The sequence below is a fragment of the Gopherus flavomarginatus genome, chromosome 1 (genome assembly GCF_025201925.1).
Source record: "Gopherus flavomarginatus isolate rGopFla2 chromosome 1, rGopFla2.mat.asm, whole genome shotgun sequence".
Lineage (NCBI taxonomy): Eukaryota > Metazoa > Chordata > Testudines > Testudinidae > Gopherus > Gopherus flavomarginatus.
The window spans coordinates 157,978,353-158,006,013 of NC_066617.1; the positions used below are offsets into that span (position 1 = coordinate 157,978,353).

Here is a 27,661-nt window from a genome sequence, read left to right on the forward strand (position 1 = left end):
CAAGTAGTTTTTAAGTGAGGTGAAACTTGGGGTACGCAAGACAAATTATACTCCCAAATGGGGTACAGTAGTCTGGAAAGGTTGAGACCCACCAGTGTACCTCATTCTGTCTTGCAGCACTAACCGGGGATTCTGACATCAGTCCGTGGGGACAATCTGTGCAAGCATGGTTGGAAATGAAGGCTGTGTGGCTGTACAGGTTCTCCCATTGTACCTCAGTGACCCACAAGTTCTATGAAAAAAAAAACAAAAAAAATAAAACCCCAACACCTCACCTTATCCCATGCAATGATATTGTAATATTGCATAGACAGCACCTTTGCCCATAAGTGGTACTCTATCATCTTTGTGCTAAGTTGTTGTCTTGTTTTGATATTATGTTGTTATAGCTGATCGGGGGTGGGAGGAGTTTGTAAGAAGTTTTAGTGCTGTTGAGTGTGCTAGAGCTGTTACTTGCAGTGTTCCAATCAATCCTCTGATTGACTCAAACTTGCAGTTTCCGGCTCCCTCAGCAGGATTAATTTACCTAGCTGATGATTTCTTATTAGGGATGTTGATTAATCGCAGTTAACTCATGCGATTAACTCAAAAAAAGTAATCGCCATTAAAAAAATTAATTGCGATTAATCACACTGTTAAACAATAGAATACGAATTGAAATTTATTAAATACTTTGGATGTTTTCCTATATTTTCAAATATATTGATTACAATGCTCAGTTTATATTATTTTTATTACAAATATTTGCACTATAAAAATGATAAAAGAAATAGTATTTTTCAATTCACCTCATGCAAGTACTGTAGTGCAATCTCTTTATTCTGAAAGTGTAACTTACGAATGTAGCCTTTTTTTTTCTTGTTACATAACTGCACTCAAAAACAAAACAATGTAAAACTTTAGAGCACAGATGGGCAAATTACAGCCTGCAGGCCAGATCCGGTCCATCAGGGCTTTGGATCCACCTGCAAGATTGCCACCCCCTTGGCACCGCAGGGCTAAGGCAGGCTCCCTGCCTGCCCTGGCCCCGCGCTGCTCCCAGAAGCAACCACCACCACATCCCTGTGGCCCCTGGGGGTGGGGCCAAAGAGAGCACTGCGTGCTGCCCTCTCCTGCAGGCACTGTCCCCCACAGCTCCCATTGGCTGGGAATGGAGAACTGCGGCCAATAGGAGCTTTGGGGGAGGTACCTGCAGGCAAGGGCAGCGCACACAGCTCTCTGCCCCCTCCCCACCAGGGGCCGCAGGGACGTGGTGCATGCTATTTTCTGGAATGAAGCGGAGCAGAGCGGGGCCAGGGCAGGCAGTGAGCGGTAAGTGGTAAGTCAAGGTAAGCGGCACCAGGCCGGGCCCGCAGCCTGAACCTCACCTGCACCCCAACCCCCTGCCCTGATCCCCCCCTGCACTCCGCACCCCTCCTGCACCCCAATCCCCTGCCCTGACCCCCAACCCCCTGCCCTAAGCAACATTCAGATATGGAAACTACAGAACTTGAACCACTAAAAAAGAAAATCAACCTTTCCTGGTGGCATCTGACTGAGATGATAAAAATGAACATGCACTGGTCTGCTCTGCTTTGGAGCATTATCAAGCAGAACGCATAATCAGAATGGACACTTGGCCTCTGGAATGGTGGTTGAAGCAAGAAGGGACATAAGAATCTTTAGCACATCAAGCATGTAAATATCTTGCAACGCTGGCTACAACAGTGGCATGTGAACACCTGTTCTCACTTTCAGGTGACACTGAAAACAAGAAGCGGGCAGCATTACCCGCTGCAAATTTTAACTAAACTTGTTAGTCTGAGCAATTGGCTGAAGTAAGACCAAGTGGACTTGTAGTCTCTAAAGTTTTACATTGTTTTATTTCTGAATGCAGTTATTTTTGTACATAACACTGGTCTACAACTTTTGAGAAGTCGTCTGCTTCAGAGATAAAATGTGATATTTATTATGTATTTTGATGTGCTGAATTCAAATATGACAATTAAAACAACTGATTGGCTACTGTTTCTAAGATATTTAAGTTTTTACATTTTATGTCTATGTATAGTGTGTAGATAGTAGAGTTTTAATCATAAATTGTAAACCTAGGTCTTTTCATGTGTTTATGGTTGCTTTACATGATAATATTTCACCTGTCCTGTTTATGTAACACTTTAAAAATCAGCAAAAGGGTTCTATAAATAAAATTTATTATGAAACAAAAGGCAAAAAACTATTATGCACATAGTTTAGTCCTATTCAGTGTCTACTTGGCGCTTCTTGGCTTATCTCTTGTATTCATTAAATGGAGCATCTCTTGTCACTGTCCAGCAATAGTCTGCAAGCATTGATGGGCTCCATTTGCCTTGATAGCCTGCCAGGAGATTCCACTGCTGTAGTCTGGAGCCCAACAGCTCTGCCTTACTCTTGGGTAGTTCCAAATCCCTGACAAGGTCATTCAGTTCACCTTGTGTTAGGAGGTGTGCTTCAGAGGAGGAGGATGGGAGAAAATGTGGGTCCTATGATATCGATGGTTCAGGACCAGAAGTTTCATCCTCTTCCTCATCTGACTCAAGTGAGAATGATTCTGGTGCATCAGGAACTGGCAGTCCTTCTCCGTGGGGTACTGGGCGTATAGCTGATGGAATGTTTGGAAAATGCACAGTCCACTTTTTCTTCTTTGACACACCTTTCCCAACTGGAGGCACCATGCAGAAGTAACAATTGCTGGGATGATCTGTTGGCTCTCTCCAAATCATTGGCACTGCAAAAGGCATAGATTTCCTTTTCCTGTTCAACCACTGGGGAAGAATTGTTGCACAAGGGTTGCAGCATATGTGTGGGGCCCACCTCTTGTCCTGATCTCGTTTTGCAGCCAAAAGAAAGGTGATAGGCTTTCTTAACCATAGTGGTTATACTGCGCTTTTGTGATGCAAAAGTCACTTCACCACAAACATAGCAGAAGTTATCTGCACTGTTCACACAAGTACGAGGCATCTCTGCTCACTTTGGCTAAACAGAAATGTGTCCCTTTGCAAAATCAAACACTGACAAATAAGAGAGCACGACACTGTATGATTCCTGGAGCTGATATAGGGCAATTTGTTCAGCAGAGTGATGTAAGCTTTGTTATGATTGCATCATCCATGACTTCTAGGAATAACATGATGCAATTCATATCATGTATGATGCAATACCAACTTCAGATTGCATCATTCATTGTTTTGCCTAAAAAGCAAGTACTGTCCAAGCCCAGTCATAGATTTATTCATAGATCCAGTCAAAGATGTATTTTAGTCATTTCTGGTTTAAATTGAGATCCCTTCCCTTTATAACTCACTTATCCTCCGCCATTCCCAAGTCAAGGGTCGTATATACTGACCCAATAGCATATCTTGAAAACTAGAGCCAATCAACAATTTTAAGCATCATTTTCGTTCTCAGTGACCCAGAATTAGTAAAGTTGGACTACATTTATTTCAGAAGCATTTTGGCTGTAGAGCAGTGTAATTCTACATTTGTAAGTTCAACTGTCATGATAAAGAGATTGCACTACAGTACTTGTATGTAGTGAAATTAAAAATACAATTTATTTTGTTTTTTTTTACAGTGTAAATACTTATAATCAAAACTAAATATAATGTAAGCACTGTACACTGTATTCAGTGTCGTAATTGAAATCAATATATTTGAAATTGTAGAAAACATCTAAAAATATTTAAAATGGTATTCTATTATTAACAAAATATTGTTTAAAAATATTAATTTTTTTAATCATGATTATTTTTTAATCGCTTGACAGCCCTATTTCTTATATATTTAGATTTATAAAACAACAAGATATGGTCTTATAGTGCTACTATGAAACATTATTTCTCAGCCAAAGTGTAAATGGTTTCCACTATGAAGACTCCTCTCCACCCCCTTTGGCCACTCACTATATTTAAAATTACCTACTCTATATATGAGGAAAAATAAGTGCCAGTGGACAATAACTATATCAACAACTACACTAAAACAGTAAAAGCTTTTTTATCTGGCATGTTGGAGGAATGGGGGGGGTGCCAGTAAGTAAAAAATTCCAGTTAACTAAGGAGGGGGTACAGGGTGCTGGATCTGGGGCGCGCTCACCTCAGGCAGCTCCCTGCAAGCAGTGACCAGTTCCAGTGGCCCCTAGGTAGAAGCACGGCTAGGCAGCTCTGTGCACACTGCCTCCATCCACAGGCGTCACCCCCGCAGCTCCCAGGGCGGGGGCAGCATGCAGTGCCACCCAGCCACACCTCCCCCTATGGGCTGCAGGGACTGGTCATCACTTGTGAGGAGCCACATGAGGGGAGCGTCCCCCGGATCTGCCACTCCGCACTCCCTCCCACACCCATACTCGCTCCCAAACCCCATGCCTCGCACCTCCCCCCCATGCTTCCAACCCCCAGCCTCTCCCCACACACACCCCGCACGACAAATCCCTCATGGCCATTCCTCTGCCTAGGGCAGCCACATAGGGAGCCTGGTAGCCCCGTTCCAACCGGACCATAAACCAGACTTTCTATGAAGATTATGCCGGTTTATAGAGCTTTCTGGTTGGTCCAGGGTGTCATAAACAGATAGCTAAGGGTTAATGTCTCTTTCACCTGAAAAAAAAAAAAAGTAACCTGAAGCACCTGACCAGAGGACCAATCAGGAAACAGGATTTTTTCAACTTTGGGTGAAGGGAAGTTTGTGTCTGAGTTCTTTGTCTTCTGCCTGACTCTCTCTCAGCTATGAGAAGGATTTTTCTATTTCCTGCTTTCTAATCTTCTGTTTCCCAGTTGTAAGTACAAAGAGATCAGATAGTGAGTTATATGGTTTTTTTCTTTTGTATTTACATGTCTATAGTTGCTGGAGTGCTTTAAATTGTATTCTTTTTGAATAAGGCTCTTTATTCAATATTCTTTTAAGCAATTGACCCTGTATTTGTCACCTTAATACAGAGAGACCATTTTTATGTATTTTTCTTTCTTTTTATATAAAGCTTTCTTTTTAAGACCTGTTGGAGTTTTTCCTTAGTGGGGAACTCCAGGGAAATTGAGTCTGTACTCACCAGGGAATTGGTGGGAGGAAGAAGTCAGGGGAAAACCTGTGTGTGTTACATGTACTAGCCTGACTTTGCATTCCCTCTGGGTGAGGGGGGAAGAGAGATTGACTCTCGGTAATTCTGTTCTCCAGGCTGGGAACGGGGAGGGTGGAATCCCTCTGTTTAGATTCATGGAGGTTGCTTCTGTGTATCTCTCCAGGAACACCTGGAGGGGGGAAGGGAAAAGGTTTATTTCCCTTTGTTGTGAGACTCAAGGGATTTGGGTCTTGGGGTCCCCAGGGAAGGTTTTTGGGGGGACCAGAGTGCCCCAAAACACTCTAATTTTTTGGGTGGTGGCAGCAGTACCAGGTCCAAGCTGGTAACTAAGCTTGGAGGTTTTCATGCTAACCCCCATATTTTGGACGCTAAGGTCCAAATCTGGGACTAGGTTATTAACACAGGGCCGGATAACACAGCTTTTACTGTATACTATTTGCAGAAATGCCTATCAAAGATAAGCTAAAGGAGTGCAGATACTGAAGGGCTAGGTCTCAAACCAAGAGTGGTGAGAAAGAACTGGAGAGGTGATTGATCCCACACCACTGTTGACCAATATATGCCACTTAGCATAATATATCACATTAATAGGAATTATCTGCACCATATGTATAATAGTATGTATTAAGTACAAATATAGTAGTAGTTATATAGCCTACATTGGCCCATCCCTTTACTATAATCCAGTTCTATTATGTTAAGTATACTCCAATGCCTTGCATTAGCTGAAGTAAGCTTTGACTTAAGCACATAGCAAAATTGTCAAGATCAGGACATTTAATTATTTTACCGTAGCAACAGCTTATTCTCGCAAAGGAAGAGGACAAGACATATGATTTCTCTACCCAGTACAAACCCAGGAGGTGCCTTCATGCCCATTGGTATTTGGAATGCACGTTTTCAGAACAAAGAGCTACGCAGTACACCATAGTACCAGAAAAACAAGGTAGAAAATGGATTGGTTAAATGTAGTTTCAGCTGATGTACAAAGTACCTTGTATTTGTAAAAAGACTGGGTACAAAAAGATGGATTATGGGGTGTAACTTTGGGAGAACAACTTCTGTGTAAGGTGAATATAATAACACTGCATGAGATGGCTTCATAGAGACTGGTATCATAGAATCATAGAACTGAAAGGGACTCCAGGAGGTCATCTAGCCCAGACTCCTGCACAAGGCAGGACTAAGTATTATCTAGACCAAGGATCGGCAACCTCTGGCACACGGCACGCCAGGATAAGCCCCCTGGCAGGCCGGGCCAGTTTGTTTACCTGCCACGTCCACAGGTTCGGCCGATCGTGGCTCCCACTGGCCACGGTTCGCCGCTGCAGGCTAATGGGAACTGCGGGAAGTGGTGGCCAGCACATCTGTCATAAACAGATAGTTAAGGGTTAATGCCTCTTTTACCTGTAAAGGGTTAAGAAGCTCAGTAAACCTGGCTGACACCTGACCAGAGGACCAATAGGGGGACAAGATACTTTCAAATCTTGGTGGAGGGAAGTCTTTGTTTGTGCTCTTCGTTTTGGGTGTTGTTCGCTCTTGGGACTAAGAGGGACCAGACATCAATCCAGGCTCTCCAAATCTTTCTGAATCAGTCTCTCATGTTTCAAAATTGTAAATAATAGCCAGGCAAGGTGGATTAGTCTTATTTTTGTTTTCTCAACCTGTAAATGTCCTTTTTTGCTGAGAGGATTTTACCTCTGTTTGCTGTAACTTTGAACCTAAGGCTAGAGGGGGTTCCTCTGGGCTATATGAATTTGATTACCCTGTAAAGTATTTTCCATCTTGATTTTACAGAGATGATTTTTACCTTTCTTTTTAAGAACCTGATTGATTTTTCCTTGTTTTAAGATCCAAAGGGATTGGATCTGGACTCACCAGGGATTGGTGGGGGAAAGGAGGGGGGATGCTTAATTTCTCCTTGTTTTAAGATCCAAAGGGATTGGATCTGGACTCACCAGGGATTGGTGGGGGAAAGGAGGGGGGATGCTTAATTTCTCCTTGTTTTAAGATCCAAAGGGATTGGATCTGGACTCACCAGGGATTGGTGGGGGAAAGGAGGGGGGATGGTTAATTTCTCCTTGTTTTAAGATCCAAGGGGATTGGATCTGGACTCACCAGGGATTGGTGGGGGAAAGGAGGGGGGATGGTTAATTTCTCCTTGTTTTAAGATCCAAGGGGTTTGGATCTGTGTTCACCAGGGAACTGGTGAAGTCCCTCAAGCCACCCAGGGAGGGGAGAGTTTCGGGGGGACAGGAAGTGCTCCAGACACTGAAATTTCTAGATGGTGGCAGAGTTACCAGATCTAAGCTAGTAATTAAGCTGAGAAGTGTCCATGCAGGTTCCCACATTTGTACCCTAAAGTTCAGAGTGGGGAAGGAACCTTGACAACATCCCTTAGCCCACGCTGCTTCCCGCAGCTCCCATTCGCCTGGGACAGCGAACCATGGCCAGTGGGAGCCGTGATCAGCCAAACTCACGGACGCATGCCAAAGGATGTAGCCCATCTCTGACGCATTTGTCCAAAATGCTCTTAAAAATTCCCCAATGATGGAGACGCCACAACCTCCTTACGAAATTTATTCCAGTCCTTAACCACTCTGACAGTTAAGAAGTTTTTCCTAATGTCCAACCTAAACCACCCTTGCTGCAATTTAAGCCCATTGCTTCTTGTCCTATCCTCAGATGGTAAGCAGCACAATTTTTCTCCCTCCTCCTTGTAACAACCTTTTATGTACTTGAAAACTGTTACCATGTCCCCTCTCAGTCTTCTCTTCTCCAGACTAAACAAACTTAATTTTTTCAATCTTCCCTCATAGGTCATGTCTTCCAGACCTTTAATCATTTTTGTAGAACCGTTTTCCTATGATATATTATTACTGGTTCATAGTAGTAAACGTGACTGACATTGGTTATTTGGTCTCTTCAGAATATTTCATAACAAACCAAAGTGTGGTCAAGCAACTGACTATACAATTTATCAACAATGTCCTTCATAACCTTGGTACATGGCATAAGGACAGTAAGGGCACATATGCAGGCTGAATGAACACTGCTAGCAAAATCTCCAATTTCAGTCACATGCACATTCTAGAATGAAATACTCATATGGATAAGCACTCAAAGAAGAATTTATTTCACCTACACAGATTCTAAATGTAGTTGTCGTCATTGCTTAAAATGCTGCCAATACTGTTCTCCAGTTTGCCACCTTTTTACATGATATTTCAGGATATATATGAAGCATTGAAGAGGAGGTTTTAATTACAAATGTAAGGCCAAATTTTGCTGTCACTTACATGGATAAACTCCAGCTGAAGGTGACATGAGATGGTTCTGTTTAACTGAAAGCAGAGTTTAACCAGAGTGAATGGACACTTTTGGCCAGATTTTCAACAGTAGGTGAGTTCAGTTACATGTATGAAAATGCACAAAGTTAATGTGTGTATAAATAAACTGTGTGTGTTGTGACAAAGTTCCTACTCTACTTCGGTGGGTCCTGCGCTTATTGGCAGATTTGCTCACCTCAGTGATCTTTCCCACAGTCTGGGTCAACTCCTCCTGTGTCTGATCAGGAGCTGGGAGGTTTGGGGGGAACCTGGACCCGCCCTCTACTCCGGGTTCCAGCCCAGGGCCCTGTGGATTGCAGCTGTCTATAGTGCCTCCTGTAACAGCTGCATGACAGCTACAACTCCCTGGGCTACTTCCCCATGGCCTCCTCCAAACACCTTCTTTATCCTCACCACAGGACCTTCCTCCTGGTGTCTGATAACACTTGTACTCCTTAGTCCTCCAGCAGCACACCCTCTCACTCAGCTCCTTGTGCCTCTTGCTCCCAGCTCCTCACACACACTTCTCCTCTGGCTCCCCCCGCCCCTCCGCCTGACTGGAGTGAGCTCCTTTTTAAAGCCAGGTGTCCTGATTAGCCTGCCTTGATTAGCTGCAGGTGTTCTAATCAGCCTGTCTGCCTTAATTGGTTCTAGCAGGTTCCTGATTACTCTAGTGCAGCCCCTGCTCTGGTCACTCAGGGAACAGAAAACTACTCATCCAGTGACCAGTATATCTGCCCTCTACCAGACTCCTGTACCCCACTGCTCTGGGTCTGTCACGGTGTGCACATAACCATATTCATAACAGGCCTTGTGAAAATGCAGATGAAAATTAAAATTGACTCTTTGGTTTTAATCCGATTTACTTGTGTGAGTATATCTATTATTAAATCTTGCAATATCTTGTATATTTTTTCATCCTTGTATATTGGCAAATTTCATTTCAAAGTGATTTTAAAAAAGAAATACAATAAATTGATGAGTTTCACTCCAATGCCTGTATTGGTACACTGCTTGGGTGGCTGAAACACAATTGAAGTGTGCACCAATGGCCTAGTAAAGTTCAGCCTGTCACCTTATTGCTGAAAACGAACCATCTTACTGAACAGATCTGTTCCCTGTGAGCATTCAGAGACACAGCTCCTAACTTCAGGGTCACAAATACACTATTATGTGTTTTATTCATGGTAGCAAATAGAGATAAGAGAGAATGAGCTTGATCTCTCTCTCTCCTCTTTCCTGCTGTGAGCAGGAGGTTGGACTAAATGACCTCCTAAGGTCTCTTCCAACCCGAATCTTCTATGATTCTTGTGCATCAACAGAATTGTTTACTAAGGCCAGGAACCACAAAGGGACTTTGGCATTGCAATGTTGAGCTTTGCAACATACCTAACTTTCACGCACCTAGAAAATCTCTGGAACAACACTGCATTCCACAAAGCCTGACTTAGGTGCCTTGGCTCCATAGTCAATGAATGTGGAGAGAGAGGCACTTAAGAATGTGATCCAGAAAAGCCAGCATGCTAATCACTGGAGCAAGGAGACTGGACCCTGGGTCTCCCATCTCCCTGGTGGTTGCCCTAACCACCAGATTATATAATCTAAAATAGAGGAGGCACTATTTGTTCTCCTCTATACAGTGCTCACTGTTCCTCCATACTATTGGAGTTACAGTAGATGATAATTACTTATATGGAGCGTTTTTTGTTTTTTCCCCAAAAGAGCTGTACAAACAGTCCCAATTAACCCTCACATTAATTAATCCTGTAGGACAAGCATTAATATCCCCATTTTACAAGTGGACAATACAAGAAGGTCAAGGTGAGACAGCAAATAATTGTCAAACGAAGACTCAGACCCAAATCTTTCATCTGAGGTCTAACCCACTATCTTTCACTGTCACTGAGCTCTTTATTCAACCTTTCTTTGTATAATGGGCCTAACAATGCTTTGCAGTTATATAACACTTCTTATCTGTAGCTCTCAAAATGCTTTACAAAGATGGGTAAATATTAATATCCTTATTTTGCACACTGTATAACTAAGCACAGAAATTTAAATCAATATGTGAGATAGGCACCACAGTCTACTGAAGCACACACAAAAAATGTCACTTGAAAAGATATGAGCATTTTAAAATAGGTAGCTAGAAAGATAATTAATTTGCTAATGTAACTACAATGATTGCTACCAAGTCCCCATTAGGATAACAAATATTTTGGTCTTTCTGGAAGTATAGAATTTTAAAAAGATATTAAGAAACATATTTTTGAACTTTGATAAGAAACCAAGCCATTCTGTACTTTTTCAGATTGGAGTACGGACCTAAAGTTATTGTCCCTGATTTTCCTTTCATTTAATCCATATTGCACAAAGGTCTCTCTATCTTCAATAGATGGGCCCATCATATCCAGTTCTTCTGTTTTCTCTTGCCTACTCATCCAGTTCTCCATCTTGCCTTGCCCACTACTCTTGTTCCCTTGCTGCTCCTCCTGCCAGAAACCACTGGTTTTCATTCCCAACCCCTTTGTTCCTGAAAGATATTCTGGAATTAATGGGCTAGAGTCCATATGAACAAATTTAAATGACTAATACTTAATAATGTCATAAAACACGAGGTATCATTAACTTTGGTATCACTAAGGACATAAGGAACTACTTATTCTTCTCAATTCTACCACACTATTGTTCTGCCACTTGTCTCAATATTTCCTGTGGAAAATGCAAAGAATAATTTACCTCCTCCATATGTATGTCTAATTTCTACCTAGGTCCCTAATTAATATCACAGAGAAATCATGTACTCTAGCTTCTTGTTCTGGCTTGTGTCCGTTTTTTTGGATCTACTTCAAGAGTTTAGGGCTACAGAATAGTTTCTTTGCTGAAAAGAAAAGAAATATTGCCACCACATGATTTGCATTGGTCAAAGACAGATTCATTCCATGACCCCTGTAAGCATTTTGGAGAGTAACTCCATCTTCCTATGTGTTTGTGTTGTCTAACACAACAGGATCCTGATCTTAATTGGGTCTTCTGGGAGATACTACAATATAAATAATCAATAATCCAGTCTAGTCAGAGGCTGGTATTGAATTAATTTCCTTCATGATGGCCAAATTGTCCTTCTTGTACCATAACCAGGACTGTTCAGTGGCACCAACAGCAGAGACTACAAAAGCAACAGCAAGGTATATTGAAGTAATTCCTCCATTCTATTATTATCTAACACTAATCAGTTTCAGGACACTATGTGCTGATCAACTACAAGCACTTTACGCAGAAGACTATGTAAGATAGAAAGTCATTAAAACCTGCTCAGTTTTTTGATATTTTAAGAGTCTCTCTATTATAAATTCAATTTTCAGAAGGGTAACAATAAATCAGTTTTTAAAATGTTGACGTTAGCATAACAGGTCTTAGCCCAGAAACAAATGAGTAACAAATATGGCTTAAAATGACTAATCATGTGCACATTGTAAGAGGAGAAAATGAACATGCTTTTTAAAAAATTCAGATGCTCTAGTACTCCTCTAGTATTCCCATAATTTAAAAATGGCATTAATTTAATACATCTGTCCTCACATTCAATAGCTGTCATAGGAATATTAGGCATATTCATCTCAGAGGAATAATAGGAACAAGAGATTTAGAAATGAACAACAGTATATTATTCTCTCTCTAATTAAACATAGGTAGAGAAACTTGGGTGATGCTATTGATTGATTCAGATAATAGAATTATTATTAAATTTTCCATGAACGGAGGGGACTCTAAGCTATCAGAATGGTCTGGAAGGTACAGAAAGAAGTGCCACTTCAGCAGCATTGTTCCCCTCCTTCCTTTGAAAGCCCCTCCACATACAATTGCGGGGTTGAGTAAGGGGGGGGGCACAGCTCTTCTCCACAAAATCTTCCCCTCCTGTGATAGAGGATATCCAGGCTTAATTAATGCTACTTGAAAGCAGGGGCATAGCCATGGGCGGGGCTAGGTAAGCTGCAGCCCACCACTTAGCATCCAGGCCCACCCAAATCTGAGCAGAGGTGTAGTGCTGCCACAGTGGCCTGGAGCATCACTCAGGCACCTGAAATCCAGGAGAGAGTGAGGGCAGGGCTGGAGCCATCTCAATCCACAGGTTGGGAGGGAGGGAGTCAAACCAGGTGTGGGGGGGATGCTTTGTGGGAGCAGGTCTAGGTGGGGCCAGCGCTGGGGCTGGACCAAAGCCAGTCCGGGCGCCTAGGCACATGACTGGGCTGGGCATGGGCAGGGCGCTAGAGACTGGAGCAGCAGGTCACATGGACACAGTGGCACCAGCAGGACAGAGGGAAGTAGCTGGCCAGGCAGAGAGATACTGAGTCGGAGTTGAGAGGGGTGGGCAGAACTCTAGCTTGTGCACACCGGGCAGCCTCCTCTTCTGGTGCCTGCTGAGTGGTAAGAGCCGGCTGGAGGGGGTGGGGGGACAAGCCCCATGATCCCTCCTGCCCCCCTCCCCAGGGCCCCAGATCCCTCCTGCACCCCCCCAATCCCTCCTGCTCTCCAGTTCCATTCCTGTGCCACCAGCTCCAGGCTCTGCTATGCCTCCCAGTTCTGCTGCCTCACTCATGTCCTGTATGCCCCTGGGTCCTGCCCCTTCCCCCCAACTCTGGCCCTTGGCCTTTGCCCTCCCCTATCCAGCCCCTCAACCCCAGTTTTCACTTCCCTCTCTGGATAAACGCTCTTTCTTCCCAAGATGGTGAGGCTCACGGAACCTGTTTACACTGGAGGGTAGGGATAGGACACAGAGGGATCTAGACAAATTAGAGGATTGGGCCAAAAGAAACCTGATGAGATTCAACAAGGACAAGTGCAGAGTCCTGCACTTAGGACGGAAGAATCCCATGCACTGCTACAGACTAGGGACCAAGTGGCTAGGCAGCAACTGCAGAAAAGGACCTAGGAGTTACAATGGATGAGAAGCTGTGTATGAGTCAACAGTGTGCCCTTGTTGCCAAGAAGGCTAACCACATTTTGGGCTGTGTAAGTAAGGGCACTGCCAGCAGATCGAGGGATGTGATCATTCCCCTCTACTCGACATTTTTGAGGCCTCATCTGGAGTACTGTGTCCAGTTTTGGGCCCCACACTATAAGGAGGATGTGGAAAAACTGGAAAGAGTCCAGTGGAGAGCAACAAAAATGATTAGGGGTGGAGCACATGACTTCTGAGGAGAGGCTGAGGGAACTGGGATTGTTTAGTCTGCAGAAGAGAAGAATGGGGGGGGATTTGATAGCTGCTTTCAACTACCTGAAAGGGGGTTCCAAAGAGGATGGAGCTAGTCTGTTCTCAGTGGTAGCAGATGATAGAACAAGTAGTAATGGTCTCAAGTTGCAGTGGGGGAGGTTTAGGTTGGATGTTAGGAAAAACTTTTTCACTAGGAGGGTGGTGAAGCACTAGAATGAGTTACCTAGGGAGGTGGTGAAATCTCCTTCCTTAGAGGTTTTTAAGGTCGGGCTTGACAAAGCCCTGGCTGGGATGATTTAGTCTGTGAATTGGTCCTGCTTTGAGCAGGGGTTTGGACTCCTGAGGTCCCTTCCAACCCTGATATTCTATGATTCCCTGGCTGGGTATCCTGCGGGGGGGGGGGGGGGGGAGAGTGGGCGGGGAGATGTAGCCTTCGGACTCTGCTCAACTGAAGAGGGGGTTCATTGCCTATTATCCCCCATCTCTGCCTTAAGGAATGTGGGGAATTTCAGCCCAAAGGGGGGGGGAACTTCTTTTAGCCCAGCAACTACCCACACTGGAACATGAGGGAAGTGTCCTCGTTCCATGTGCATTATCAGCTCGACAGGTGAAGCCATTTCTGGGGGCACCAGGGCTAGGAAGAGGGGGTGGTGTTGGGGGAGATGCTGAGCTGGCAGTCTGCCCACCCACACCAATTTCCACTCCTAGCTACACCACTGCTTGAAAGAAGCATTAACTTGGGCTCTGCACTTGCATTTTCCTTAGAGCAGGAATGTTATATAGCTATAGGATACCTGGCCAATAGCAGCACAGCCCCTACAAGAGCCTGGCCGCTGGGGTCGGGGGAAGAGGAGGGCCAAGGAATCAGTGCTCTGAGGCAACAGTGTAAATGAAACTTCCAGAGGTAAGCTCTAGTCCCCTTCCATAGAGTACAATTTGACCATTTGAGCTGTGGTCTGTCAGAAGCACAGAACATGCGGAGATTTTCCATGCCAGAAACGCATGTGTTCAATGGGATATATTCTATCTACCTCATTGAGGTAAATAATGTTATATTAAGAGCAGAATCACCAACAGCACAGACTCTGTGGTATAACTGGTTAGTGTCCTTGTGGAAGGCTTATACTGGAAAAACATCAAGGCCTTTGAGGATAAAATTTATTGAGCACAAGAGCACTCTAAGATGTAAGGAATCAAAGTCCTGGTTGCTAAATGTGTTACGTGAGACACTGGCCGAGTTTCCAAATAAACAGTTTTCACTTTATTTGCACCTTGCCTCTGCTGTCACTAGACTCACAGGCACCATGGTGATGGGGAGAGTAGAAGAATCTGTATAGAATAAACTGACCATATTTCATAAAATCTCTTTCCATTTTAAACCTGGGATTTATAGGGGTATATAATGTGCAGAAGTATTGAGAAGCTTAAAACCGAAATCCGCTTAGATTGTAGTTAAGCTTATGTGTTAGAATTCATGGGACCAGGGCACTCATGTTCTCACTTATTGCCAATTATTTACAGCAGAAGTGCTGAACCTGTAAACTGAGGTTACAAAAACAAAACAAAAAATTCCTTCTATTAAATACATCAAACCCATAACATTTTAACTCTCTTCCACTGTTTTTCTTGTCTCTCCTTTATTGACATATATCCCAGTTTGGTGGAACTATTTGGGCCTTGAGAAATTGAGAAATGTGTTCAGCAGAACATCTTGTAATTCAGAACATTGAAATGTACTTTTTAGATTCTCAAAAATCAGACCATGTTTGAATTTTCATTTCTTTTGTATTGAATTTTTCCCTATGTTGACACATTGACTAATTTTATCTGTCAGTAGCGAAACATTTCTACCACACTCATCAATATGTTATCTGAACATTTTGCAAAATTAAATTTATATTAAAAAGAGATCTCCAGTTCTTTCTCTTTCCCTCCCAATAAAGCTCATGGTCATCCAAATCTTTTTATAAAATGAGTTCCAAAAGTATCCTAGGCTCAAGACTGAGAGTTTAGGAGTTATGCATATTAAATTATAAACATTAAAACGTCAAGGCAAAATATTATTGTAACAATGCCCAATTTTATAAATGGATATTCACTTTTGAAGAAACTCAGGAAGAATGAAAATATCTAAAACAATTTCCTCCATATGTATTCTTGTTTGGAACCTAACCTACTGGTTTTTAATCCCTCCGCTTTCAGATACTGAGCATAAAAATTAACTATGTATTAGCCAGTGTTATTCATAAGCCAGTAATTCATGCGTGAAATGTCATCCTTAGTCACATTAGTAAGCCAATATTAATTCCAAAACAGCCAAAAAAACCTACAACTTTTTTAAGATACTTTACTGTTTAGACTGGAAAAATTAACACATCAGAATTTAATGTTATAAAATGTATCTTACCTGAGTGTTTGTGGAATGAAGCTGATTCATGTCACTACAGTATCAAAAGTACAGAAACTGTAAAGACTTTGAATAAGAAAGGATACATTCGTATGCCTCCTGTTCTTGTCCCCACAGCCAGAATTTTCTGAACTGGGTCAAAAGCTAGGGCAGTGGGCAAATAAGGAAAACCATGGCGAACCGTCTGAAATAGAGCAAACAAACAATTAAAGTATAGGACCTGTAGCACTAAATTCACTATACATATTGCATATCAACTGCATCAAAGCAGAATCTATAAATTGTTCAAAACTGTATTATTCATAATAAATTTTATCAAAAACCTATTTTGAAGGATATGATATTTAGAACCATACAGTTTATTTTCCATCAAAGCTATTTTAAGTTACATATTTTACCCAGTAATACCATTGGATTTTATACATATTTATAATAACAAAGGAAATGACAAAATATTTATGAATAAAAACTGATATATGTTGTTCATTTGCTGCATAGATATTATTTCACACTATCAAAGACAGCCCTAGATGCCAACTGATGACAGTACATGAAATGGTGCCTCAAAACACTGCCACAAACAAGAGCAAGAGAAAGGAAACAGAATTAGAACAGGAGTTCTCAAAGTAGGGGTCTACTTCAGTTTTCAGGAGGGTCACAATCATCCTCCTTTTCTTATGCTTTAATTAAAATATATTATGTTTCTAGTCCTAATAGTTGCAAAGATGAACTTGAAAAAGTGAACTGAGCATAAACTGGTCAGTAATGCATGCCTGAATCTGCAGACATGCTGAAACAATAGCAACATAGCCCTTAAACTGGAGATTGTGAACATGTTTTAGGAGGAGGTGAGGAATCTGCCCTTCTGATGTTGCCAAGTGGGAGAAATGCCCCAGCTAGATTACAGTATGTAAAAGAGTCCTGTATGGGAAATGTTGAGAATTACTGCACAAAAACAAATAAATGTTTAATAAATTATAGCAAATTAACTACTCCTGCCATAGGGCTTCTGAAGAATATTGGCCCTCATTACTACTTAGTCCCCAAATTGCAAAATTCTAACCTATGTTGATGAGAGATATGCTGCTGCCATAATGATAACAAAGATGTACAATAGTAACTAATTATTGTCAGTGATGTAGAAATTTAACAAAGACTTCAATCACTCTGGTTCCAGACTCTTTTTTGTTGGGAGGTCTGCTTTGCCATGTATATGGCAGCGTTATTTCAAAATAAACAGCTTGATTTCAGTATCCCAGCCCAAGTTGGAATATTGTGCAATACAAAACCTCAGCTGTCAAACTTTCAAGGATCACCAAGGTTTTGATTGGGGCAATATTCTCTACTGTCTCTGCTCTTTGGTTCTTTTTTTCCCTCCACTGCCTATTTGACGGACTTTCTTGATAACCGGGATTTGTGTTCTTGTGACTTCATTTCCTTCACTGTGAGAAGAAAGCATGATCCTGCACTGTTTATATGGCTTATTTTTGCTGTTAATAATTAAAAGTTCTCTTCTGAAGATAATATATTTTTCATTTCCAGCAATTCCAGTACCAATAACATTTTCTTGTTGAGTTTTCCTGGCTAGAGCTTCCCTTGGATCTGGAGGCCTGGAAGGTCAAGGATTTTTATAAAACCTGTCCTGCATGTGTGTCCATATTTTTAGCATTTTCTTTTTATTCCCGGTGTTTTTATGGAATAAAAAGTCAGACTTTTCATTCATAAATAACCCTCAAAAGACATATGGAGGGATGTTTGTGTATTTACATATGTATGAGTACGGTCAACAATGTAATCAACAGTCCCTGTCTATACTGTATTCTGATAGTTCAGAAATCAAGAGAACATCCTAGCATTTAAATGAATTGTAAACATGGGATATCTTGGTATTCATCTCTCTTTGAAAGGTATTATGAATGGTGGAGGCACAAGCAAATTGACTTATGTTAATTCTGTAGCTAAGTATTGTGATGGACCTCCTTCAAAGTCATCCTAATTACCTTTTGTTCCCAGAGAAACTCTCAACTTGCCAAAGAGGACATGAAATTGTATAAAAGATCCTTGGATCCTGATTCTGTCATCTCAGATCTGCTTAAGCTTCATCAGGGGAAGTTTAAGTCACAAGACTGAGGTCCCAGTTATGCTGGTATGCCCTGAATATAATATCTGGACATTGGACTATAATCTATTAACTGAATTCAAAAGGAACTCTTTGCAACTATAAAGCTCACCATCTCTGCTATGAATCTAAACCTCAGTGAACTGAACTCATGTCTGTATGTATATTGATCTTTTTAACCATTTCCGCTTTCTTTTGTTTTTTAATAAATTTTAGTTTAGTTAAGAATTGGCTGTAACATGTATTTGGGTATGTTCTGGAATATTCAATAATCTGGGAGATAATGTGTCTGATCCTTTGGTATTGGTAGAACTTTCTTTTATATGATGAAATAAGATTTTCAGAAATCATCATATTTGACTTAGGTACCTAGATGGAGGCCTGAGGCTGGATCACTTCAAGGGAACTGTGTTGTTTGGATTTCTGAGTAAGCAGTAAGATAATAAAAACGCTGTTGTATGCTGGCTTGGTAAATCTAAGTATTGGAATATCCACCAGCTTTTTGGGGATTTTCTGCCTCATTCTTTGCTGTTCACCCTAACTGAGTGACCATAGCTGGCCTCCACTGGAACCCCGGTCACAAACTGTATTTTCTGTAGAGGTCAACATGGATTTTTTTACATTAAGTTGAAGACTCAATTCCAGGAACAGAGAAAAAGCCCTCTGAGTAGCTGACCGCATTCTTTCATAAGACTGACCCATGAACAGCCAATCATTGAGGTACAGGAATACTAAAATCGTCTCTCAATGAAGGTAAGTGGCCACCACTGTTAGAATCTTTGAAAACATTCTTGGAGTGGAGGTGAGTCAAAAGGGGAGAATTCCGTATTGAAATGATCGTGGTCTGTAACAAATGTTTGTTTTATTTTCTGTGAGATGGGTGTATCACTATATGGCAATATGCATCTTGTAGGTCAAGGAACAAAAACCAATCTCTTGAATTTAGTGAAGAAATTATAGCTGCCAGAGTCATCATCACGAACTTCTGAGATTTTACAAAATTAGTTTAGTAGTCTTAAAACTAAAATCAGCTTCCACCTTCCGTTTTTCTTTGGCATGAGAAAGTACCTTGATTAGAAGCCCTTTCCCTCATGTTAAGCAGAGAGGGACTCTATCATTCCTAAATGAAGAAAGGAGTTTACTGCCTGTCTCAGGAAGAGCTCGTGAGAGGGGTCCCCTGGGCAACGGGTATAATAGGCCAGGGGAGGCTCAGCCTCCCTTGGCACTGCCATGGCCGCCAGACCCCTGGTTGCAGGGTTTTGGGGGAAAATTTTTATTTAGTATGCCTGTAGTGTGAGAAACTGCTACATGTAAGAATTTGCTACCTGCAGCAGTTACTCGCATGTGAGGGATTGTAAAAAACTGCTATCTGATGTAGCAAATTCCTACAGATAGCAGTTTCTTGAACAACACCAGTTGTGCAGGGGGTGGGGAGACTGTCTTGGGCTCCAGCCACTGAAAGAGTCAGAGATTTAACCAACCAAATTAATGAGGCCATGTGAAAACCAGTAATATGGAAACCAGAATCCTGTCTGATTTTCCTAAGAACTGTTGTCAGCGGAGGTAAGAAGGGGAAGTAGTACAAGAGTATGTTAACTTATAGAGGCAGAAGAATGTCGGCTGGTGCTGCACTCTACCCCATACTTTGGGCTGTGCTTAATAGGCACAGTGTAGCCCTGTAGCCAGGGTGCTGGTGCAAAAAACACCTAATTAGCCCCTGCCCAGTCAGCTCCAATCAGGGGAAACAGATTGGGGCTGATGGAAAAGGCCTGATGCCAGTCTGACGATTGGCAACACCTGCTGGCCTGACAAGCCAAGGGCTATAAAGGTTGGGAGGGAGCTAGAAGGCAGGAGGGCAGCCGGGAGAAGTCAGTCAGGAAGGGAACTGGAGGTCTCCTAGTTAAAGGCTGACTCTGCTGGTAAAGGAGCTGACTAATCCTGTAAAACCTGTATACAGACAGACGCTGGTGGTGGAATAACCTTAAGTAAAAAAAGACACGGGTGTTGCACAACCCTGAAGCCTCTCTGAGCCTTACTGGGGACAGCAAGTGGGCCCCAGGAAGACGGCCAGATAGTGGACTCTGTTACAAACCCTAAACTATTGATGCTAGAATAAGAAAATACCAACAAAACTAGAAATCATGTACACGATTAAACTATCTGACTAGCAGACAGCGGGATCACAAGGAATCCTAAAATAGCAACCCTGTGCTCTGTGGATTGTAGGCACTCTTATTCTTGCCATGAAAGAAGGAGCCAAAAAGATTGACAGAGAAGGCAGTGAGGAGATGGGGCTTCTCACCACATAATCCCACCTTCTAGCTCCCTTTTTGGCATCTTGATCCCTGGAGGCAGAAGAATGGAGCAGTACCTGTGCTCCTCAGATCACATCTAGTGTATACCAAATATACACAATGTTTTCTTTGAAACAAAACAAACCAAATTGAGGATACAACTTTAGCCAAAATCCTTCTTCAGGATTTTGAATTCTTTTTTCAAAAGCAATAAGTTGGAATAAACTTTATCCCACCAATATGCATGTACAGCTAATTAATATTCTTTATGCAAATAAATTATCTAGACGTATGTAGGAATAAGATTAATTGGATCTGCCAGCGTTTCACTCATAAAACTGAAACATTACCAAAACTGTATAGAACACAACACAGTCATTTCAGTCCAATTAAGCTACACAGGAGATGTAGTCAGATTCTTTTGTAGCTGTAGCAACAAAATCCCATTAGAATTTAGTGTGCATGCAACAATATAATTATTTATACAGTGATGATAGCTTCTAATAACTCTTGCCCTATGGTAAGATATATTAGCTTGTAAAACTATTTCCTTTCAAAGTATTTTTGATCTTCCATAAACCACTCCAGAAAATACAGACTTAAAATTGATTGTAAAGGGCTTCCATGAAGTAACATAGTATACGCTCAGAAATTGTGCATGTGTAACTTGTTTAATAATGTAAAATGAATAGAAGCCTGGAGTTCAGTTAATATTTTCTAGATAAAACATTTTGGGGATAAAATTTGAAAGCAGGATTGACTTATTCAGGTGTGTCAGTATTTGAGAAAACATTTGTGGTTTGTTTTTTGTTTTTTTTTTTGGGGGGGGGGGATGTCAAAATGGATAATGATGCCCAGGGTTATCAGTCAGGATGGTGGATTCTATTTCCAGTGTGCCACCAACATGCTTTGTGTCCTTACAAAAGTCATTTACACTCTTTGAACCCAGTTTAGCAAAGTATTTAAGCACATGCTTAAATCCATCCCTATCCAACAAAGCACTTAAGCCCCATGCTTAACTTTAAGCACATGCTAAATCCTATTGATGTGAACAGGCCTTATGCAATTACCTAAAAATAAGCCTATGCTTAAGCACTTTGTTGAACAGGGATGAATTTATGAATTAGGGCCTGTGTGCTTCAGGGATGCTCATATCCAGCTTTGTAAGAAATGTATAAATATCAAGTACTTTTATTGATGTTGAATGCAGAAGTGAAAGGGGGCTTCAAAACAGTACATTGCTATATGTAGTGGAGCCAAGCACAGCCATGCTCTCCTTCCTTGATGTGTCTTTGTGCCTGGACCTGCCCCGTTGAGTTCTCTACTCACTGCCCACAAGAGGTGGAGAGAGTGAGCAAATCAATACTGGGCTTCCATCCCAAGACAAAAGAGACACAAGACAATGCTGAGAACACATGAGGCTTCCTCTTGAGACAACATCTAGGAGACAAGTAATAAAACGCTATGAGGTTTTTTTATGCTTCCTAGTTTCTTGTTGAAACTGAAACTTTGACATTTAAAAAAAAAATTGGGTTTTGCCCCTTCCCCACTTTTCCTTTATTCATGTCTGCCACAGAATTCACCAGAATGAACTGTTTACATTTTTGTTCCTTTTCTCATTCTGTAACTGCACCCATCGACTTTAACCAAGCATATCTGTAATCTTCAGATCAACCAAAGACCTTGTTAAAGTTAATAGATGCACTAAGCACCCTTCATTTCGGCTTAAATAGATCCTTCCATTTAATGCCCCTTTGTGCAGGGGTAGCTGAAACAACAGAAGCCCATGGCTCAAAGGTCATCATGGCAAGACCTGAACAGAAGCTAAGCCATATAGGCAGAAGAACACAGGGGCTGAGAATTGATTGGTGACAGCTGTATGTGTCTGTGTGTCAGAAAGGCAAAAAGCAATGAAAAAGCCAAGAGAAAGCCCGCAGACAAAGCAGCAGTCCCCCATCTTGTAATGTAACCTACATACTTGGCATACTCAATACTGAGCAGTCATAAGCATGGCCCTGCCAGGGAGCAGAGACAGTTCTTTGTGGCACAAGACTTGCTGAAAAGGCAAGTTTACCAACAGATGTGGTAGATTCTCCTTCACATAAGTCTTTAAATCAAGACTAGATATCTTCCTAACAGATATATTGTAGCTCAAACATAAGATTTAGGCTTGATGCAGGAATTTTATTCGGTGAGGCCTGATTTCTGCAGATTAGACTAGATCTGAACAGTCCCTTCTAGCCTTAAAATCCATATATTTATGAAACTGAACATTAGAACATACTGCAAAGGGTTAAGGTTTTGGTAATGGATTCATCAGTACTGTTTAATTGTATTTTTAGTGAATATCAAAGACAACTGAAACCATGGATAAGCCTTTTTTAATGTTCATAAATATATAAATAAATAATATTGACATTAGTTGTGTACAGTATATCCTGTAAAAGTGTTTCAGATTCAATTTTTATCTATCTCAGTCAAATGCTTTATATAAAGAATGAAACTGGACATCATTAACAAGTATATTTGTAATCACTATTATAATTCCTTCTGATGCCTAAGAAAAGTTATGCTTATGTATTTATATTAGCTTCAGTTTTGTTTTTGTTTAAAAGTAAAAACAGTATAAATCACATGCCCATATAGTTTCTGTGTTACCTAACAGTCAAACTGTAACATCCTAAATGCATTCTGCAGAGTCAAGATGATTGCCATTGCATTTATCATCTTTCGGCACAATTCCCAGAAATGGTTCAGTTCCAGTTGTACTACGTGAATTTACAATATTATGTGCTCTAAACTCCATAGTTTTTCTACCTGAGAGAGCTAGCAAACTGTGGTTACTACTTTTAAATCTGTTAAGATTAATAGTTATTTGGCACTTAATGCAACTATACTGATCAGAATGCACTTCATTTAGAGTTGTTTTGAATTATATATGAGCCTCAATAAGAACTAATTTGTAATTCATCTTTAATCTATGTACGATTAAAAATAAAGCCTTAATTATTTGGGGGGAGGGAGGGATAAGCATGCAAAATTATGTGGCACTTATTAATTCTGTATTCTAATGAACTGTGGTCTTCTATTCTTAGTAAAATGTTTCTTATTTTAAAAACATATAAAAATAACTAATACAAAATCCAGTTCAAATCAGTAAGTTTATACAGCTGATTAAAAAAACACAAGAGCAAATCTAGAATGTCTCAAGAAACATACAGTACTTTGGAAATAGACATTACCAGGTGACAAATCATGCCTCTAGGAAGAAAACTGCATGTTAGTGTCAGGGGCTTTCAGAAGCTATCCCTTCATCATGGAGTTTTCCTCCCCATTTGTCTTTTGGGGGCAAGGACCCTGAACCAGCAGATCTCCAGAGATCTCAGGAATCTGCTACAGGACAAAGCCAACCTATACAGAGCCTGTGTCCATATGTTGCTGCATTCTGACCCTTGGAAACTTTCACCCAAGCTCCCGGTTGGCATGGTTGACAAGGGCTGCCTCCTGATGGCTGCTGTCCCTGTAATTCCTTTAAATGGAGTTTCCACATTGCAAAGGAGAGTCCATTCAGGAATTAATATAGCCAGAGTATATATTAACTTTAAGCAGATTATTTGTGTAGTTGAAAGAGGGAAAATACGATTTTCACCCCTGGCCCTCCGGCCCCCGCTGCCTGCTCAATCAGGGTATCTCTGTACTACAACTAGGCATTCATAGCTGGCCCGTGCCAGCAGACTCAAGCTTGTGAGGCTGTTTCATTGCAGTGTAGACTTCTGGGCTCAGGCTGGAGACCAATCTCTGGGACCCTCCCACTTCACAGATCCCAGGACCAGGAACTTTTGCAGGGTCTAGGTGAAGGGAAGGTACAATGCCACAAAGTCAGCTAACTCTAATCTTTCTATGGATAGGAAGATATTGGCTTGCATAGGGTCCCCTCCCCATACAGATCAATGAAGCACAATATTGCCTATGTTTTGGAAAAAGTAGAAAATATCTAACTTACTGTTTCTAATGTAATAAAATCCTTTTCTACTTTTAAAAGTGACCAAAAACTGGAATTGTGAGGCTCTATGCTTAATGGCACCCTGATTTCCATATCAAATGTGCTCATTTTACAGGTAAAAAGACTTTTTCTGTCACTGTCAGCCCTGGGATCTGGGAGTCAAGCTGGGTTCTTTCCTTCTCATGCATCATCACTAGTAATAAAAACTCTGCAAGGCAAAATTAAGCTGTTAATGACATTGTCTTCAAAAGGCTTAAACAGGTGTAACTGTGAGGAATTTAGTAAATAATTCCATTGATGAGGCACTAAAGCAGTGGTTTTCAAACTTCTTTCATTTGCGGACCCTTACAGAATTTCAAATGGCGGTGTGGACCTCTTTGGAAATCTTAGACAGTCTGCAGAACGCCAGGTTGAATACTACTGCACTAAAGAGAAAGAACCCAGCTAACTCTCGCTTAGTACCATTTACTCCGACTCTGCAGGGCTAACAGGAGTAGAATTCAGGGGAAAATTACTTTAGTCACTGAAATCAGAAGATCTGACTCTGGTATATCCTGGGAGCAGATCTGTTGAGGTGAATGTGTCATGATATTTACATAGCCACTTTTCAGGGTATAACCACACTTTAAGCTTTTTTCTCTTCTGAATTCTTATTCAATTAAAAAAACCTGCATTGTAAAAGGTTATTTAACGAAACCCTGAAAAATAGTGAGAAACTTCTGTCCTTGACTGAAAAACAAAACTAGACTTTAAACTGAGACTTTTACCATTTTGATTTCATAAATATCAATTATGAAACATTGTCAATAATGTCTACGTAAAGAATTCAGAGGTATGTTATTAGCATTTGAATTAACAAACGAGCCTGTATCATACAATTAATTTTTTTGTATTATGTACATGCAGAGCCCTTTTTCCTTGGAAACAAGCACCTTAGCATGCTACATCGCTTTATATAGCTATATAAACAAATATTTTTGATACAATTCAGTAATAATCCTCCTTAAAAAATAAAAAAGATATTACAAAAATTCATATCAAGCTGATCTTTTTTCTAACATGTCATTTTCATTTGACTGTTTCCAAGAAGTCTATATACAGTACATGTGGCTCATCAACAAATTTTTATTACTAACACACTGTACTTCTTTCTACAAGGCATTAAATAAATCCTGAATTCACCCCCTCGTTTTATTTTGCCCCTTGAAAGGAGTGGAGATATAAAACTACATCTTTCAGTGAATTTATTTAAAAACTACATCTTTCAGTAATTTATTTAAAAAAAACCGAACACCTAAAACCAAGTCACAACACTAAAAGAAAAATCTTACAATCCTTACTCAAGAATCCTCTCTACATGAGAAAAATCCATATAGGACCAAGAAACTCCAGGAGTCTGATTCTACACTGTCCTCTTTCAGGATAGTCATTTTCACCTATGCAAACTGAGAGCAGAACACTACCAATTCGAACTGATCATATTTTACTGCCAGTTTGCCGAAATACAAATGCCCACACTATGTGTAAGGCAGTGAAGAATAGGCCTTAGGAATTTCAGACAGTAATTTTCTACACACTATTCTTTCAGATATGGTAGGGTTTTTCACATACAGAATGAGTTGGTCTACACTGGAGGGAGGAGAATCAATCTAAGATACGCAACTTCAGCTATGAGAATAGCGTAGCTGTAGACGACGTATCTTAGATCGATTTACTTTGCGTCCTCGTGGCACGGGATCAATGGCCATCGCTCCCCCGTCGACTCCGCTTCCGCCTCTCGGCCTGGTGGAGATCCGGAGTCGACAGGGAGCGCATTTGGGGATTGGGGATCTAGACAAGACACGATACATTGATCCCCAATAGATCGATCACTACCTGCCAATCTGGTGGGTAGTGTAGACATACAAACTTCCAAATCCACAGATGCACCAAGATGCTCAAAGAAATTCCATTGATCCTGAACCTCTGCATTATTCCCTGGGTTTTCCCTGTGCCAATTAAGCTCCATCTAAATCTGTGCCACCATGGGCAGCCTCCCAATAACGACACCAAAGTTGCCACATCCACCACGTATCTGGGTTTCAGTGTAAGCAGGGTAAACCCATGAAAGATAATTTTTGCTGGCCAAGCATTACCCTCTATGGATACATCCTCAGATTTTCAAGGACACAAGGTCATGGAGAGTGATCATCCCTTCCCACCTTTCCTCTACTCCCAACCAACAGAGCACCATCCCAACGTACTTACAGAGGAACTTCCAAGGGGGCAGGAACAGGAAGGAGTATGCCACAGAGCAACTGTTTCCCTTCTATGAACATTTCACCACATACTCCCATCAGTGCCAGTGAAACTGGAGAAAAGCACAGGGGCCCAGATCCACTAAGATATTTAGACATCAAAGTCCCAGACTTGGATAATTAAGTCCTGGGCAACACTACAATCCACAAAAACCCAGCTCAGCTGCCACCTAACCCTGTAGGTGCCTTTATTTTTCCTGTAGAAGTTCCCTAGATGCTTACGTTTCAGTCTCGAGGGGCAGTTTCCCACCTCGCAGGTGGGTGACCTAAATTAAGACTACATAATCATTCAGTCTGTCTCTCCCACACCCCACATTACTATTTCTTGTCCTCATACCCCCACCAAATTATGTGTGGAGTGAGGGAGGACAAACAGGATAACCTGGATAATTACAGGCCTGTCAGCCTCACATTAATCCTGGGCAAGATAACAGAGTGGCTGATAAAAAATAATTAATAAAGAATTAAAGGACAATAATATAATTAATGCCAATCAACATGGGTTTATGGAAAATAGATCCTGTCAAACTAACTTGATATTTTTTTGATGAGAGAAGATAAAGTTTGCTGATGTAATGTACTTAGCCTGTTACGCATTCGACTTCGTACTGAAAGACATTTTGATTAAAAACTAGAAAGATAAAACTGACATGTCATACAATAAATTGATTAAAAAATGGCTAACTGATAGAACTCAAAATGTAATTGTAGCTGGGGAATCCTCAAATGGATGTGTTTCTAGCAGGATCCCGTAGAGAATAGTAGAGAATAGTTTTTTGTCCTGTGCTATTTAACATTTTTATCAATCACTTGGAAGAAAACAAGCCTAGCTCAGGCTCGGTGGATTGCAGCTTTGTTCCAATGATTTTTTAGATGCCTAAAAGTTAGACATTGCAACGTTTAGT

General features: G+C 41.2%; 1 protein-coding gene across 6 annotated transcripts in view; it reads right to left on the minus strand.

The window, feature by feature from the left end:
- Positions 1-27,661, minus strand: part of STXBP5L (syntaxin binding protein 5L) — a 434,978-nt gene that overhangs the window by 388,538 nt on the left and 18,779 nt on the right. For 5 of the 6 annotated variants that reach the window (XM_050956804.1, XM_050956783.1, XM_050956794.1 and 2 more), the window contains exon 2: positions 16,130-16,227. In XM_050956804.1, coding sequence (XP_050812761.1) covers positions 16,130-16,227 — 98 coding nt within the window. Of the gene's footprint in view, positions 1-16,043; positions 16,228-27,661 lie in introns of those variants that run through there. The other variant, XM_050956814.1, reaches the window with a different exon arrangement.